Source organism: Eschrichtius robustus, chromosome 13 (genome assembly GCF_028021215.1).
Source record: "Eschrichtius robustus isolate mEscRob2 chromosome 13, mEscRob2.pri, whole genome shotgun sequence".
NCBI classification, from domain to species: domain Eukaryota; kingdom Metazoa; phylum Chordata; class Mammalia; order Artiodactyla; family Eschrichtiidae; genus Eschrichtius; species Eschrichtius robustus.
Window position 1 is genome coordinate 26,387,144 of NC_090836.1, and position 15,805 is coordinate 26,402,948.

At 35.9% G+C, this 15,805-nt stretch overlaps 1 protein-coding gene across 3 annotated transcripts in view; it reads right to left on the reverse strand.

The window, feature by feature from the left end:
- IPO8 (importin 8) overlaps positions 1-15,805 on the reverse strand; it is a 68,789-nt gene that overhangs the window by 12,871 nt on the left and 40,113 nt on the right. For all 3 annotated transcript variants that reach the window (XM_068562102.1, XM_068562099.1, XM_068562100.1), the window contains 2 exons: positions 11,465-11,560; positions 1,531-1,751 (listed from right to left, as the gene is read on the reverse strand). In XM_068562102.1, the coding sequence (XP_068418203.1) occupies positions 1,531-1,751; positions 11,465-11,560 (317 nt within the window). The remainder of the gene's footprint in view (positions 1-1,530; positions 1,752-11,464; positions 11,561-15,805) is intronic.

A 15,805-nucleotide genomic window follows, 5' to 3' on the forward strand; every position in this document is an offset into this window, starting at 1 on the left:
CATTGCTTGATTGACTCAAGTTACTAATGCCAAAGTACAGTATACTGTAACAGGAACTGTGCTTGACCTGATGACTTTCTCATCCACGTAGCCTCTAACTAGTAGTGTACACCAGGTGTCAAATGGATCATAGTACAAAAGATGATTATCGAGTGGGGCTCTGAAGAATCCAAGGGAGCACAATCCAAGCATGCCCAATCTATACAATAGCTGAGATGGATTTTCTACTTTTGGAAAATTACTTACAGATGCTACTAACTACAACTGTGAATGACTAAATCTCTACTCTCTAAATCTTTGTCAGAGATAACTTTAAGCACAATTTCTTTTTAAAGTATGCTCTTCCTTTCAAAACTTTAATAAGAAATCTAAATCAGGGACAAATTCCAGTCTCCTACAAGTAGAAAAATTAGAATACACATAGCAACTTATAAATATGCTCCCCCATTCCTTTTCTACCATCCTAATTCAAGCCCCTCCATCATCTCCCCACCACTTGGCAATGTCCTAACTACTCCTGTTGAAATTATTTTCCCCTCAGTAAATTTTTCTAAATGATATCTTACAAAACTTAAAAAGAACACTAGTTATTTCTAATGTTTTGAACAAATTAATCAGCAACTTAGCTCAAATTCTAGCACAACAGGGTCACTTACATGTGTTGGGTCACTTGAGGTGGGCCTATAACTACTACTTAGGATCTCACTTTTCCTATGTTGGGAAGCTAGGAGAGTGCTTCACACAAAGCGAAACTCTCCTACCAGGGTAGGACCTGGAATACAACTAACAATCTTCTGACCTCACATTTGAAAACGGGCTCCCTTGAAATCTTTATATATTTACCAGACCAGTACTTTCCTTAGAAACACGACTCTATTTAGAATGTTGTTACCCATAGACACTTAATAGTCATGGAACCCAAGTGGACACTTAATTCTTGTTGCCTAGAGATATAACAATACACATAAGTCAAAAACAAGCGGGGAATGGCTATACCTAATTTTCAGAGCCTGTGTTCTTTCCACTAGATTATACTGCTGAAACACATTCTTAATTCTCCAAGAATTTAATATTATGTTAACAATACACTAAAAATAATTCTTAAAGGGCTTCCCTGGTGGCCCAGTGGTTGGGAATCTGCCTGCCAGTGCAGGGGACGCAGGTTCGAGCCCTGGTCCAGGAGGATCCCACGTGCCGCAGAGCAGCTGGACCCGTGCGCCACAACTACTGAGCCTGTGCTCTGGAGCCCACGAGCCATGACTGGTGAGGCCCGCGAGCCTGGAGCCCATGCTCTGCAACGAGAGAGGCCACTGCAACGAGAAGCCTGTGTACTGCCACGAAGAGTAGCCCCCACTTGCCGCAACTAGAGAAAGCCTGCATGCAGCAACGAAGCAGCCAAAAATAAACAAAAAATAATACTAATTCTTAAGATATAAAAATTATCTCTTTATATGCTATTATATGTACATATTAAAAAGTCAACTTTCCAGAATAGAAATGCAGTGTAAAATCGAAAAGACACATACGTACCCAAGAAAACAATCTGTATCATTCATCCACTGATTTATAAACTGTACAGTTACAGGTCCAGGGTTGTGAGGCAACTGAATTCGTTCTAAAGTATGTAGCAGCAAATCAGGGTTGTAGTACAAGGCAGCAATTGCAACCTGAAGACACATAGTACGAAGCTCACTAGTTTTGACCCCTCGGGTTAATCTCTCCAAAACAAGTTGAACAAAGAGCGGAATGCACTAGAGGAAAAAAGAAAAAGAGAAATCAAGTAACTTTTATAGAAAGCTGAATGTTGGTAAAGTGTTATCAATAAATCAGATACTCTTAACGACAGTGAAACTTTTGCTTGTTTAAATCATTTTTAGAATTATTAAACCCAGAGAGCTTAAATGGCCAAAAAGAGGTCCTACCGCAGTGCCAAAACGTCTCCTTCCCTTTTACGCGAAGATTACATTTAGCTGAAGATTGTTCTACAAGAGTCCACACTCAAATGATGGCAATAATCCAAATGTAGACTTAGTCACTTCCATGTTTGAGTTAAAATGACTAGGGTGGAATTTTTCTTTGATAAATCAAATTGGAAATACAGTTGACCCTTGAACAACGCAGGTTTGAACTATATGGATCCACTTAAATGCAGGTTTTTTTCAATAGTGAATACTACAGTACTACACTATCCACAGTTGGTTGAATCCGCGGATAGGGAGAAAATGTGTATACACAGGGCCAACTGTAAGTTATACATGGATTTCTGATTGTGCAGAGGGTCAATGCCTCTAACTCCTGCATTGTTCAAGGGTCAAGTGTAAAAAAAAAAAAAGAGACTAAAAATAAGCATGATGTGATCAGAATTTCTCTTGAGAAAAAAAATTCCTAAAAAAGTCACAGGGATGTAATGAACGACATGGTGACTAAACTTAAGAATACTGTATTGTACATTTGAAAGTTACTAAGAAAGAGTAGACATTAAAAGCTCTCATCACAAGAAAAAAAATTTTTTTAACTATGTATGGTGATGGATGTTAACTAGACTTATTGTCATGATCATTTCACTGTATATAGAAATACTGAATCATGTTGTATACCTGAAATTAAGATAATTTTATATGTCAAATATATCTCAATAAAATTTTTGAAAAAGAAAATTCCTGTTGATATAAGTAAAAGACTGAAGAAAAATGGTGGATTTCATACATTAAAATCCTATGACTCCAATTCTAAAGTGCAATATTGTTTAATTTTATTAGAAATATTTCCTAACAGTTACTTTCAATTAAAAGGGATGGGCTAACTGTGGAAAACAGATGGAGATTTCTCCAAAAACTAAAAATACTACTACCATATGACCCAGCAATTCCACACTTGGGTATATATCCAAAAAAACAAAAACAAAAACACTAATTCCAAAAGATACATGCACCCCAATATTCACAGCAGCATTATTTACAATTGCCAAGATATGAAATCAACCTACGTGTCCATCAACATGATGAATGGATAAAGAAGATGTGGTATATATACACAATGAAATACTACTCAGCCATAATAAAGAATGAAATTTTGCCATTTGCAGCAACATGGATGGACTTGGAGGGCATTATGCTAAGTGAAATCAGTCAGACAGAGAAAGATAAAAACTGTATGATATCACTTATATGTGGAACCTAAAAAATACAACAAACTAGTGAATATAACAAAAAAGAGGTAGACTCACAGATATAGAGAACAAACTAGGGGTTACCAGCAGGGAGAGGGAAGGGGGAGGTGCAATATAGGGGCAGAGGAGTAGGAGGTACAAATTATTAGGTATAAAATAAGCTACAAGGATATATTGTACAACATGGGAAATATAACCAATATTTTATAATAACTACAAATGGAGTATAACCTTTAAAAATTGTGAATCGCTATATTGCACACCTGTGACTTATACAATATTGTACAGCAACTACAGTTCAATTTTTAGAAAGGGATGGGCTAAAATGATTTGTGTAAAATAAAATTCTGAGGTCTTAATATAAGTTCATTTTTAAATTAAACTTTAAAAAATCAAAGTTTCAGGGGAGAATGGGATGAATAGGTGGAATACAGAGGGTTTTTAGGGCAGTGTAGTGAAACTAGTCTGCATGATACTATAATGGTAGACACATGTCATTATACATTTGTCCAAACCTATAAAGTGTGCACACCAAGAGTACACCCTAGTGTAAACTGCGGTCTCTGGGTGATAATGATGTGTCAGTAGGTTCATCAGTTATAACCAATGTACCACCCTGGCAGAGATGTTGATAATGGGGAAGGCTATGCATGTGTGGGGTAAGGGGTACAGGAGAAACCTCTGTATCTTCTGCTCAATTTCTCTGAGAGCCTATAACTACTCTGAAAAATAAAATCTATTAAAAAATAATCAGGGCTTCCCTGGTGGCGCAGTGGTTGAGAATCTGCCTGCCAATGCAGGGGACACGGGTTCGAGCCCTGGTCTGGGAGGATCCCACATGTCGCGGAGCAACTGGGCCCGTGAGCCACAACTACTGAGCCTCAGCGTCTGGAGCCTCTGCTCCGCAACAGGAGAGGCCGCGATAGTGAGAGGCCCGCACACCGCGATGAAGAGTGGCCCCCACTCGCCGCAACTGGAGAAAGCCCTCGCACAGAAACGAAGACCCAACACAGTCAAAAATAAACATAATAAATAAATAATAAATAAAAATTAATAATAATAATAATAATCAGAGTTTCATGTAAAAATTTAAGACAAATTCAATATGTTTCCTTTAGTAAGCCAAACTGTAAGTACATTAGTATCAGAAGAATACTAGACTTGTTTAGGATGATATATAATATCAAAACACATGACTACATGTGGTACTTTTAAGATTGAGATTTTTATAAAGAAATGACTAGTCTGATTAACTCTATTGATTTTGTCTCATATTCTGATATAGAGCATATATAGGACATAGGCTCTATTAAAACTTATTACTACAGTTAAATAATTATTGTGAATCAATGAAGCCAAAAGATAATGTAAACTAAGTTTGAAAAACTCTTTTTGATATGTTTTAATAACAAAGCTTCATTTTAACAAATATCTACTATTACATGCAACGCCATTAAGAATACAAAGAGGGCTTCCCTGGTGGTGCAGTGGTTGAGAGTCTGCCTGCTAATGCAGAGGACACGGGTTCGAGCCCTGGTCTGGGAGGATCCCGCATGCCGCGGAGCAACTGGGCCCGTGGGCCACAACTACTGAGCCTGCGCGTCTGGAGCCTGTGCTCCGCAACAAGAGAGGCCGCGATAGTGAGAGGCCCGCGCACCACGATGAGGGGTGGCCCCCGCTTGCCTTAACTAGAGAAAGCCCTCGCACAGAAATGAAGACCCAACACAGCCAAAAATAAATAAATTAATTAATTAATTTTAAAAAAAAAAGAATACAAAGAAACTGTGAGGTTTCAAAATTAGTAAAACTAAAATGATCCGTTTATATTAAAATAAAGTCAATTATGGGGATTGATTATGCAAAATACCTCCATATACTACTATGGAGTGATCTGCAAGATATATTATTAAGTGAAGAAGGCAAGATGGAAAAAAAATTTGTTTAGTATGCTACCGTTTAAGAAGGTGAGGAGAGAACGATGTAACTATTTGCTTATTTTTTAAAATGAAAGGATGAACTAAAAACTGGGGGGTGGGGGGAGGGTAGAAATGGGGAAAGAAAGTAATGGTAGAGGGGACAGGAATGGAAGCTAGATTTCCCTGAATATACCTTGTTTTGTAAATTAGACTTTAGACTATGCATATGTTTTATTTATTCACAAAAAATTTAAGCAATCCCTAAAAGTTAAAATAAAATGAAATAAATAATCAAACAAACAGGGATTATGTTAAATTACTTTAAAACTTATGATTTGACTTGTTTGGCTATAAATATCCCTAGCATATGAATATACCCTTGAGATAGAAAGAGCTACTAAAAAATCTTAAACTGTTAATAGTAATCATATGTTGGTGATAATATATACATATTAGTGGGGTAAAGTAAGTGAGTAATTATGATGAGAACCAGGATTTTGGGTGTGGGAGATACTGATTAGGATCAATTAGGTTAAGTAAAAATAATGTAGTCCTAAATTTGAACTGGAAATATCTGTGTCTACTAATGATGCATTAATCTTAAAATAATATAATATGTATTTCCTGGTTCTCTTTTGTGGAAATGAAGACCAACTCAATAGCAAGGAATATCTCTTGTGCAGTCTTGGAATACCATTTCCCAGGGTAGGGCAGGAAATGTACAAGATGAACCTGGAACATCTAATCACACCAGATAGCAGAAAACTTCCAAACACTATGAGAGTCAGGTCAAGAGCACTCATATGGCAAACTCAGGAGGCTCCCACTGGCCTAAGTTTAAAGAACTTTGTATACCTGAAATACACTGAATATATTTGATGTGTATCAAATAAATTTGAATCTATAAGTTCAAATAATACTAAAAAGCCAAAAAAAAAAAAAAAAACCATAAAAAACACCTCACTGGTCATCTTTGGAGGGTGCTCCAAAGATGGAGCATAAGGAAACAAACTTATTGTCTCAATCATGACAAATAAAGGCAAATACTCAAACTATTCCTCAGAGTAATCTAGTAATTGATGAGAAAACACTTCTCTTCATAGAAGTATTTCCACTCATAAATGAAGAAGGAATGACAGAATTAGAATATCATCACCAACAGCACTAAGATCATAAGACGAGAGACAACCATTCTGTCCCTAGTAGAAATACACAACACCACCTATGAAGTACTCTTGCCAAAAAGTCACAACTGAATCCAACCAAATCTCTAGATCTAACTACCAATTTACAGGAAATATTGAGGAATTTAATTCTAAGGCATTACAATCCTTCAGCACAGTAATGGTAACCTCACTAACATTAGACAGTGAGTTAACTCACTTAACTTTCTGACATAGAAATGCTCGGGTACCAACTTTCCAATCCCTCTAAAAACCCAGTTTTAGGAGTAGAAACCCACTGTACATACATTACATATGAAATTCTTACTTACTAACTTCAAATGAGTCTATCCAGCTAAAAGCAATTCTTTTATTCAACTCTTCTTTACTACTTACTAGACTCCTCCAAACTGAAATTTCAACTTTTTTCATTTTCTACAACTCTTCCTATTTAACTGCGAAAATAAAGCCATTGGACTTAAGCTTCCACATCCCTTATTTCTACCTCAAGACAGATCCTATATCAGCATTATCTAAACGGCACTCTCACAACAGTTAATAGATGTTCCTTGGGTTTGGAAAACAAAAAGATTCCACTGTTAAATTAATTGGGAAAATACAGAATACTAATCACTCCCTTAGGCACATTTCCAGATAAAGGCACTAAGAATTCAAGCAATAATGAAATGAATTTTGTTTTATCCAGTTTTTCCCAGACCATTGAATACACTTTTTTATGAACACCTACTGACACCATTAGATGGTCACCATTTGAGTAATATCACTCTATTCCCATCTCCTGGTATCTACACTTTCTGTTTCTGTGAAAAAGATCATCTATTTTCCAAGGTAAACCTGTGCTCACAGGTTTCTCCCTGCCCTCCTCATCTTATGTCTTGTTTTTTCTGGTGTTTTCCATGCAATGTCTGCAATGACTCTCACTATGAATCTTGTTCTAATCTTCTACTCCCAATGCTACTTGCTTAGAACAGAACTAATACCTTCAGACCTCAACCTCACTGAAGATGAAATAAAGACATTCTCAGAAAAAAAAAAAAAAAAACAGAATTAATTGCTAGCAGACCTATCCTACAAGAAATACTAAAGGAAGTTCTTCAGGCTGAAAGCAAGTGACCTAGAGGGTAATTCAAAGACAAAGAAAGACACACACACGCTCCAGTAAAGGTAATTATGTAATTATAAAAAATAGTAAAAATAGTATTTCTTTCACTTTCTAAACTGTTTTAAAAAGCAATCACATAAAATAACATGTTATAATTATACTGTTGAAACTATAAAATGTAACATATTCAACATTAACAATACAAAGGATGTAGAAGCAAGATTCTACTGGAATAAGGAAATGACACCAGATGGTAACTTCAACCCACAGCAAACAAATAGAGAGAACTGAGAAATGGTAAATAAGAAGGCTAATATAACAAACTCTGTAGATATATACTTGGTTGCCTTTTCTCTTAGCTTCTTTGAAATAAAATAAAATTACAAATAGAAATAATTACAAACAGTGTATTGTTGGGTTTATAACATATATAGATGCAATATATATGACAGGAGCAGTACAAAAAGGGGGAAGAGGGAATAGAGCTATATAAGAGTAATGCATCTATATCTCACTAAAAATTAGGTTAATCTCAATCTGAAGTATATTCTGATAAGGTAAGATATATGGTAAGCCCTAGAGCAACCACTAAGAAAAATGTTTAAAATAGTGGAAAAAAAATTAAAGGAATTAAAATGTGACATTAGAAAATATGTACTTAATTCAAAAGAAAGCAGTAAAGAAAGAATAGGGGAACAACAACAACAAAACATGAGACATATAAATAAAAAATAAAATGACAGATTGAATCTATGTGTAACAGTAACAACAGTAAATGTGAATGGGTCAATTCAAAGATACAAATAGGTTGAAAGTAAAAGAATGGAAAAAGATATATCATGCAAACAGCAACCATAAGAAAGCTGAAATGGATATACTAATATTAGACAAAAACAACATCAAAACAAACCAAAAGGGACTTCCCTGGTGGCGCAGTGGTTGAGAATCTGCCTGCCGATGCAGGGGACACAGGTTTGAGCCCTGGTCCGGGAAGATCCCACATGCCACGGAGCAACTAGGCCCGTGAGCCACAACTACTGAGCCTGCGCGTCTGGAGCCTGTGCTCCTCAACAAGAGAGGCCGCGATAGTGAGAGGCCCGTGCACCGCAATGAAGAGTGGCCCACGCACCGCGATGGAGAGTGGCCCCCACTTGCTGCAACTAGAGAAAGCCCTCGCACAGAAACGAAGACCCAACACAGCCAAAAATAAATAAATTAATTAATTTTAAAAAAACAAAACAGAAGTGTTACTAGAGATAAAGAGAGACAATTTTAATGATAAAAGGGTCAATTCATCAGGAAGATAAAACCATTATAAACATACATACACCTAACAGACCCCCAAAATACATGAAACAACAACTAACAGAAACAAAGGGAGAACTAGATAATTCAACAACAGTTGGAGAATTTAATACTTCACTTTTGATAACAAATAGAACAATTAGGTAGAAGATCAGCAAAAAATAAAAGACTTAATCAACATTATAAACCAACTAGATCTAACAAACACCTATAGAACACTCAGCCCAATAACAGCAAAGTACATATTATTCTCAAGTGCACATGGAACAATCTCCAGTACAGACTATATGCAGGGCCATAAAATAAGCCTCAATAAATTTAAAAGAAATGAAATCACACAAAGTATGTTCTCCAATTACAATGGAGTAAAATTAGAAATCATTAACAGAAAGAATTCTGGTAAATTCACAAACACATGGAAATTAAACAACACACTCCTAAATAACCAGTGGGTCCAGAATAAATCACAAGGGAAATAAGGACATATTTTGAGATGAATGAATATGAACACATGCCAAAACTTACGAATGTAGCTAAAGCAGTGGTTAGAGGGAAATTTATAGCTATCAATCTCTATATTAAAAAAGAAGAACTATCTCAATCTAATAACCTAAAGTTCCACCTCAAGACTCTGGCAAAAGAGCAAGCTAAACTCAAAGCAAGTAGAAGAGAATAAATTATGAGGATTAGAGCAAAAACTAATGAAATAGCAAACAAAAAAAAAAACAGACAACAAAATCGTAAATTGGTTCCTTGAAAAGATGAACGAAATTGACAAACCTCTACCTCAACTAACAAAAGGGGGAAAAAAGAGAGCGAGAGAAAGAGAAGATAATAATTACTAGAATCAGGAACAAAACAGGGTCATTATTACCAACCTACAAAAACAAAAAGAAACATAATGAAATATTATGAACTGCATGCCAACTAATTAGTTAATTTAGATGAAATGGACAACTTCCTAGGAAGACGCAAACTCCTACATTAACTCAAAAAGAAATAGAAATACAAGTAGACCTATAACAAATAATGAGATTGAATTGGTAATTTTAAAACTACCCGCAAAAAAAGCTCAGGCAAAGATGGCTTCACTGCTAAATTCTAACATTTAAAAAACACCAACCTTCAGAAACTCTTCCAAAAAATAGAAGAGGAGGGAGCACTTCCCAACTCATTCCACGAGGCCAGCATAACTCTGATTCCAAAGCCAGACAAAGATACCACAAGAAAAAAAAAAAAATTACAGATCAATATCTCTTATAAATACAAGTACAAAAATAGTTTTAAAAAAATACCTAACTGAATCTAGAAATATATAAAAAGGATCATACTCCATGATCAAGAAGGATTTACACGAGGAATTCAAGGTTGATTTAACATCTGAAAATCAATTAATGCAAAATGCCGTATCAACAGAATAAAGGACAAAACCCACATGATCATCTCAATAGATGCAGAAAAAGCATTTGATAAAATTCAACACGCCTTCATGATCAAAACATTCAAAAAACCACGAATAAACCAGAACACACTCAATCTGATAAAAGACATCTATGAAAAACCCACAGCTAACATCAGACTTAATGGTGAAAGGAATGCTTCCCCCCCTAAGATCAGGAACAAGACAAAATGTCTCCTCTCGCCACATCCATTCAACATTGCACTGAAGGTTCTAGCCAAGGCAATTAGGCAAGAAAAATAAAATAAAAAGCACCCAAGTTGGAAAGGTAAAACTCTATCTGCAGATGAGATGACCTTGTGTACAGAAAATCCTAAGAAATTCTCTGAAACTCTATTAAAACTAATAAACAAATTTGGCAAGCTTGCAAGAAACAAGATAAATATAGAAAAAATGCATTTCTAAACACAGGCAATAAAAAACTTGAAAATAAAATTAAGAAAACAATACCATTTACAACATCATTAAAAAGGATAAAATATTTTAGTGAGATTTTAACGAAAGAAACTTGTACTTGAAAACTACAAAACATTTTTGAAAAAAATTAAAGATGACCTAAATAAAAGGAAAGACATCTCATGTTCAGGGATTGAAAGACTAAATATTCCCAAAGTGACAATACTTCCCAAAGTGATCTACAGATTTAGCACAATGCCTATCACAATCCCAGTTGGCTTCTTTGCTCAAATTGACAAGCTGATCCTAAAATTCATATGGAAATTCAAGGGACCAGAATAGCTAAAACAATCTTAGGAACAAAATTTGTTCTTAGGAACAAAATTGGAGGACACAAACTTCCTAATTTCAAAATTTACTACAAAGCTACAGTAATAAAGGTACTGCAGTCCTGGATTAAGCACAAAAAAATTCATCAAATCTGAATGAGAATCCAGAAATATATCCTCACATTTACAGTCAATTGATTTCACAAAGTGTGCCAAGATAATTCAATGGGGAAAGAATAGTTTTTTTCCAACAAATGGTGCTGAGACAACTTGATATCCACATGCAAAATAATGAATTTGTACCCCTTCCGCAAACCATATTCAAAAACTAACTCAAAATGAATTAAAGACCTAAATGTTAGAGCTAAAACCATAAAACTCTTAGACGAAAACAGAGGAAAATCTTTGTGAACGTGAATTTAGCAATGGTTTCTTAAATATGATGCCAAATTGCATTGGGTATTTTTGTCATAGGATCTGTACCAGTAAACACAAACTATAGGCTATCTTTATAATTTTCCATCACAATATAAACAAAACATCAATCAGACATGCACATTTTAAATGTAAACATCAAGTACGATGTTTTCTATACATATATTACCTGATCAATTCCCCTTCCTTTGCACTGAAGAATGATGACTTCAAGAAGTTTGGCTGCATGACATTCTGCATCTTCTCCTGCATCTCCACATAGTACCTGCAGTAATTAAAATTTCACTCAGCAATTGTAAAACATTTAATCAAGTCTACATGAAGTAAATATCACATAAAAATTCAGCCACTAGAATCTCAGCGTTGCTTGCATCATAAGTTTACCTTGCCAACCCAAAGAAGGAAGTTCAAAATGAAGTTCATCTATCTACTTTATCTACTCTGATTCCTTATAAGGTGTAATAATTCACTTATTTAACTTTGGATTAATAAAATAGGCTATATGAGTTAACTGTCTAGACAAATGAAGCTTCCCTTTAGGGAATGCATCAAAACAGTAAAATACAATGAAATCAAAAGAAAACAAAATAACCTTCTCCTTAAACAATTAAATAAACCCTGTGTTTTTCTGTTCCTTTTGAATTCTTGTCTATATGCACCCATTTTTTCATAATGAAACCATAAATTTAATATTACACATCTTTTAATTTCCTCATTTGGACTTCATAATTTGAAGTACTTTCCATAGACATTATAACCATTTAGGACTATACAGTATTACAGAAGATGAGCATAACAAAGCTTACCAGCCTGTTCCCCTAATGTCAATTCTGTATTTTCACTGATATGAACAATTATACAGTGCACATGTTCATACACCAAATACAGCAGCCTTATAATAAGGTTCCCAGAAGAGAGATTTAGAGTAGAGGCATGGTTATATTAGAAATAAAGAAATACGGAAAAATTAATAAGGGTTCAAACACAAGACATAAGAAAAAGAACAGACTTAACCCAGAGAATAAAAGTAAGATAGAAATTAGGAATATAAACAAAAAGAGGTAAAACAAAGAGAAATCAAAAATAGATTCATTAAAAAAAAACTTAATGAAGTAGACTTTTGCCAAAATTATTTTTAAAAAGCAAAGAAAGCAAAATTTTAAAACATTATGAAAGACATAAATACAGATAAAGGAAAGATTAAAAATGAGAATACTATGAAGAATATTATATTCCTTATATATTTGAAAACTTAGATGAACTGGATAATTTCCTAGACAAATACAATATAAGAAAACTGAATTTAAAAGATATTCCAGATAAAGATGACAGATTGAACATCCCCATTCAATTTTATCCCTTCCCAAAGGCCATTAAAATAAAGGTAAAGATATTTTAGAGGCATATATCCACAAAGACAGAGAAAAAGAAAAAACAGACAGCTATAAAATTGTAGAAGCTGGAAAACAGATGGATCAGTGAGCTGAAACATAAGCAGGTAGCTAGCAAAACCAAGAACCAACCCTATTTACATAAACTTAAAATTCTACCCCTAGAGCAGTGTTTCTAGATCTAGATTCTAAACATGTGGGCTCTGGAACCAGAATGCCTTGGTCTAAATCCTAGCTCTACCATTTATGAGCTGTGTTTTTAGAAAAGCTACTGGGTGGGCCAAAAAGTGCCTTCAGTTTTTTAAGTAAAAATAAAAGACACATTTTTCATTTTCACCAAGAACTTTACTGAACAACGTATTCACCCTTTTGTTCCACTACCTTCTGCCATTTTTCAGGCAACCTCATAATTCCATCTTCCCAAAACTTTTTATCTTTTTGAGCCAAGAACTATTCCAGGTGCCTTTTACAGTTTTCCAGGGAATTGAAATTTTTTCCATTAAGAGATTTTGTAAATACCAAAATAAATGGAAATCCAAAGGTGCAAAGTCTGGTGAATACAGCAGATGAATCGGAACTTCCCAGCCAAGCTGTAAGTTTTTGCCGGGTCATCAAAGAAACATGTGCTCTTGCGTTATCCTGATGGAAGATTATGTGTTTTCTGTTGACTAATTCTGGACTCTTTTCATTGAGGGCTGCTTTCAGTTGGTCTAACTGGGAGCAGTACTTGTTGCGATTAATGGTTTGGTTTTCTGGAAGGAGCTCATAATAGAGCAGGGGTCCCCAAACCCCAGGCCACGGACCAGTAGCGGTCCACTGGTCCCATCGCTCCCCATCGCTCGCATTACCGTCTGAACTCTGCCTCCTGTCAGATCAGCGGTGGCATTAGATTCTCATAGGACCGTGAACCCTACTGTGAACTGCGCATGCAAGGGATCTAGGTTGCGTGCTCCTTATGAGAATCTAATGCCTCATGATCTGAGGGGGAGCTGAGGCGGTGATGCTAGCGCTGGGGAGTGGCTGCAGATACAGATTATCATCAGCAGAGAGGTCTGCCCGCACAGAGACCACAATAAATCAGTTGCTTGCAGACTCATATCAGAACCCTATCCGTGAGTGGCAAGTGAAAACAAGCTCAGGGCTCCCACTGATTCTGCATTATGGTAAGTTGTATAATTATTTCATTATCAATTACAATGTAATAACAACAGAAATAAAGTGCGCAATAAATATAATGCGCTTGAATCATCCCAAAACCATTCCCCCACCCCACCCCCGGTCCGTGGAAAAACTGTCTTCCACGAAACCGGTCCCTGGTGCCAAAAATGTTGGGGAGAGCTGTAATAGAGGACTCCCTTCCAATCCCACCATATACACAACATCACCTCCCTTGGATGAAGACCAGCCTTTGGTGCCGTTGGTGGTGGTTCATTTTGCTTGCCCCACGATCTCTTCCGTTCCACATTGTTGTACAGTATGCACTTTTCATTGCCCATCACAATTTGTTTTAAAAACAGAACGTTTTCATTACATTTCAGGAGAGAATCGCATGCAGAAATATGGTCAAGAAGGTTTTTTTCACTTAACTTACGTGGAACCCAAACATCAAAGCAATTCACATAACCAAGCTAGTGCAAATGATTTTCAACGCTTGATTTGGATATTTTGAGTATGTCGGCTATTTCCCACGTGGTATAATGTTGATTGTTCTCAATTATTGTTTCGATTTGATCGTTATCAACTTCAACTGGTCTACCTGACTGTGGTGCATCAGCCAGCAAGAAATCTCCTGCACGGAACTTCGCAAACCACTTTTGACACGTTTGGTCAGTCACAGCACCTTCTCCAAACACTGCACAAATCTTTTTGTGCATTTCAGTTGCGTTTTTACCTTTCTTGAAATAATAAAGTTTAATATGCCAAAAATGTTGCTTTTTTTCTTCCATCTTCAATATTAAAATGGCTACACAAAAATTCACCAATTTTGATAAGTCTTTTTTTAAACTCACAGTGATATGACAGCTGTCACATACAATCTTAACAAAATTGTTTCAAATGAAGTTAAAGACAACTAAATGCTACTAGAGCCATCTTACGGAAAAAACCAAACGCACCTTTTGGCCCACCCAATATTTAACCTCTGTACCTCAGTCCCCATCTGTAAAAAGGAATACAGTAATATACTTATGTCATAGGATTATATGATACAGAAAGAAAAAAATCAGCCCCTTTTCCCCAAATTGCATTTACGTGGTTTCTTTGTTTGCTGGTTTTGTTGGTTTGAGGTTTTGTCCCAAAAGGACAAAAGGAAGAGAAACAAAACATAGTACAGTAGCTTAAAAAATGGGCTCTGGAGCCAGATTACCAGGATTCAAATCCGGATCCAACACATAACAGCTACGTGACTAGGTCAGTTTTCTAAACCTCAGGCACAATGCAAAATGCCTGTCTCCTCTTTGACAAAAGGTGATATAATGTTGTAAAGATTAAATAAATTCATGTGTATAAAGTGCTTAGGAAATACCAGTGTACAGTAAGAGTTCAATAATAAGACCAGAAATACGAAATATATTTAACTACTCAACAAGTAGAAGGACATCACTGTGAATGTCACTTTTACTATATCTGCTATAATACAGAGCAACTGTGAGTTATAAAGGACCATGTAGGATTGCTATGTTTTCTACCTTTGCTTTCTCTTCGCCTTTCCCTCACTAGCAGCTGTCTCTATAACTTAGGAAAAAACTGAAGACAGCCAGGCGATTACGACTTAACAAGCTGGGTTATTACAGAGCTATATGAATCTTCAAAAATCGTGATTCTACTCCTGCTGTTTACATGTGATGAAACTTAGTGACTTCCCAAAATCTCTCAGGCTCTTTATAGCTGAACTGAGACCTCCATCAGATAAACTGATTATCAGTTCAGCGCTTTTTTTTTTTTTTTAAATTATTTATTTATTTATTTATTTATTTTTGGCTGTGTTGGGTCTTCGTTTCTGTGCGAGGGCTTTCTCTAGTTGCGGCAAGTGGGGGCCACTCCTCATTGCGGTGCGCGGGCCTCTCATTATCACGGCCTCTCTTGTTGCGGAGCACAGGCTCCAGACGCGCAGGCTCAGT